The sequence below is a fragment of the Centroberyx affinis genome, unplaced genomic scaffold (assembly GCF_046629955.1).
Source record: "Centroberyx affinis isolate AG114_WGS23_722 - 3 ecotype Tasmania unplaced genomic scaffold, CSIRO-AGI_Caff_v1 ptg001859l_1, whole genome shotgun sequence".
Taxonomy (NCBI): domain Eukaryota; kingdom Metazoa; phylum Chordata; class Actinopteri; order Beryciformes; family Berycidae; genus Centroberyx; species Centroberyx affinis.
Genome location: NW_027280237.1, coordinates 367,537 through 369,675, shown reverse-complemented (window position 1 = coordinate 369,675; position 2,139 = coordinate 367,537). Strand labels below are relative to the sequence as shown.

The 2,139-nt window shown below is 49.9% G+C and overlaps 1 protein-coding gene across 1 annotated transcript; it reads right to left on the bottom strand.

The window, feature by feature from the left end:
- Nucleotides 1-1,097: 1,097 nt before the first annotated feature.
- LOC139653052 (neurexin-2-like) lies at nucleotides 1,098-1,809 on the bottom strand (the record flags this gene model as incomplete). Its single annotated transcript, XM_071529999.1, has 1 exon — nucleotides 1,098-1,809. A coding segment is annotated over exon 1 (712 nt), but the record flags the coding sequence as incomplete, so codon positions are not given.
- Nucleotides 1,810-2,139: the final 330 nt, after the last annotated feature.

The window sequence follows — 2,139 nt, the reverse complement described above, 5'->3', positions numbered from 1 at the left end:
ACAGAAACAGAGAGACGGATGAACGCGGAGGAGATGGAAAAAAACACAGATATGGAAATGGGATGTGTCAGTGAAGGAGGAAGCCAGAGGTTTAAAACAGAACAGAGTTTGACATGAGCTGACAGCGCAGGAGCACATCCCAAGAGCCAATGAAGGAAGAAAGCGGGGCGTACGCCATAGAGATAACATTTGGAGAACGACAGAAAGAAAGAAAGAAAGAAAGAAAGAAAGAAAGAAAGAAAGAAAGAAAGAAAATAGATGGGAGCCAGTTGAAAAGCAGACAGACAATGCACAATTTTGCATCTGAACAACTCCGTTCGGCTATTCAGCGCCTTCAATGTCATCTATTGTTTTTAAAAAAATTCCCAGCCGCATTCAAAGTAGCACCTGTGCCACCTCTAAAACTCTCGAGCAATTCATCCCTAAATCCCTAAACAACTCTGCTGTCCTTCAAAACTCAAGCGCTGGAGCAGGGAAACTTCTAAAACACGTTCCGACGAACAAAGACTAAAAATAAGAATCAGCAAAACATCTCCCCCAAATACCCTCATCGAGGGGCAAACTGAGGGATGACCTCACCCTCCTCCCTCTGTTTCATCTCTCCTTCTCTTATGGTGTTTTACTGGGTCTACAACTAAACTACTGAGCCCCTACGGTAACACAGACTTCCCACTGCCTCACACCAAAGGAGTGAGTCACTTGTGACCTCCCTGCAAGATACTCGGAAAGGTCAAGAAAAGACTATATTAGAATAATTTATACACACCAGAGCTGTACAACTTCAACTCTCACTGGGCTGAGCTCTAAGTAGATGCTGATATTTGATGATTTTGACAACGAGAAAACACAGGCTCCTCAGCTGATAGTGATTTACTAAGTGCAAAGCGGAAAATCAAGTTGACAAAGTGATAAAAAACAACCCGAAGGTAGTGGCCAAGATTCAAGCTCCAGTTTCCCATGAGGGAATGCAGACATCTAGCAATCAAGCCAATAGAGAATACCTTTATCTATGGGAGATGCGACTGAGCTTTACCATGGGGAGAAGCAAGATTGAAGCAATGACATAAGGGTGAGAGTAAGGATGTTGGGTCTCTTACCTTCCTTGCAGTACTTCCCCTTGAAGCGTGTGTGGGTGCAGTCACAGTGCACCTCCCCATACTGGATCGAGCAAAACCCTCCATTGAAGCAGGGGTTCTGTTTGGTGCAGAGGTACTCCAGGTCGCTCTGGATGCCCTGGCTGTTGAGCAAAGTAGGAGGCATCTCCCCCACCTTCAGGTTGGAGATCAAGCCCTGGAACGGCGGCTCGTACTTCACCGTGCTGGAGGTCAGCGCCGAGAGGCGTACATCAGGCGGGATCCCGCCCACAAACAGGTCGCTGACCACCGCCATCTCCTTCCTCTTGGACTTGACCTCGGCCACTTTGGTCTCCCCGTCCACCATCAGGAGGGTTTCGCGGAAGTTGCGCGTGAGCAAGACCATGTGCCAGCGGTCGTCGTTGACCCGCGTCTCCATGTGCAACGTGGCGGGCTCGGCGCAGTGGATGGCGAAGCGCAGCTGGAGGCGCCCGCCGGCGATCAGCAGCTCCATGAAGTCACAGTTGCCTCCGTCGTCCAGGTAAAGAACCAGCGCTTTGCTGATGTTGGTCTTCAGACTGAAGCTCAGCTCGCCCACCGATCCGGCCTCCCAACGGCCGTAGCGCGCCCACTGGCCGGGCGCCCCGCCGAACTCCAGCATCCTCACTGTGGTGAGCAGGCTGAAGAGGGCCACGGGCCACAGGGGCCAACACAGGAACCTTAACCCCCTCGTCATGCTCAACGTTCCCAGTTCTTACCCTTCTCTATATGATGCCTTAAGGGTCTAAAAGAACCACAGAGATGCAGCTTAGCCTCGCTTCAGCTAACAGACTTGTTTTTAAAATGTAAACAACAATTATTATGTATCTGTGAACTGGGATAGGGAGCTCACTGAGTAAAGCAATCCTCGCAGGGGCACTATTCCAAATTTCCTGACGAATCAGCAGTTTTCTCCTCTTCTCTCTGATGCTCTAATTCTCGTCCTTATCCTGACTCTCTCCTTCGTCTCTCCATCAGTTGGTGCCTCTGGGACTTGGAGGAAAAGAATGAGGAATAGGGGGAGAGA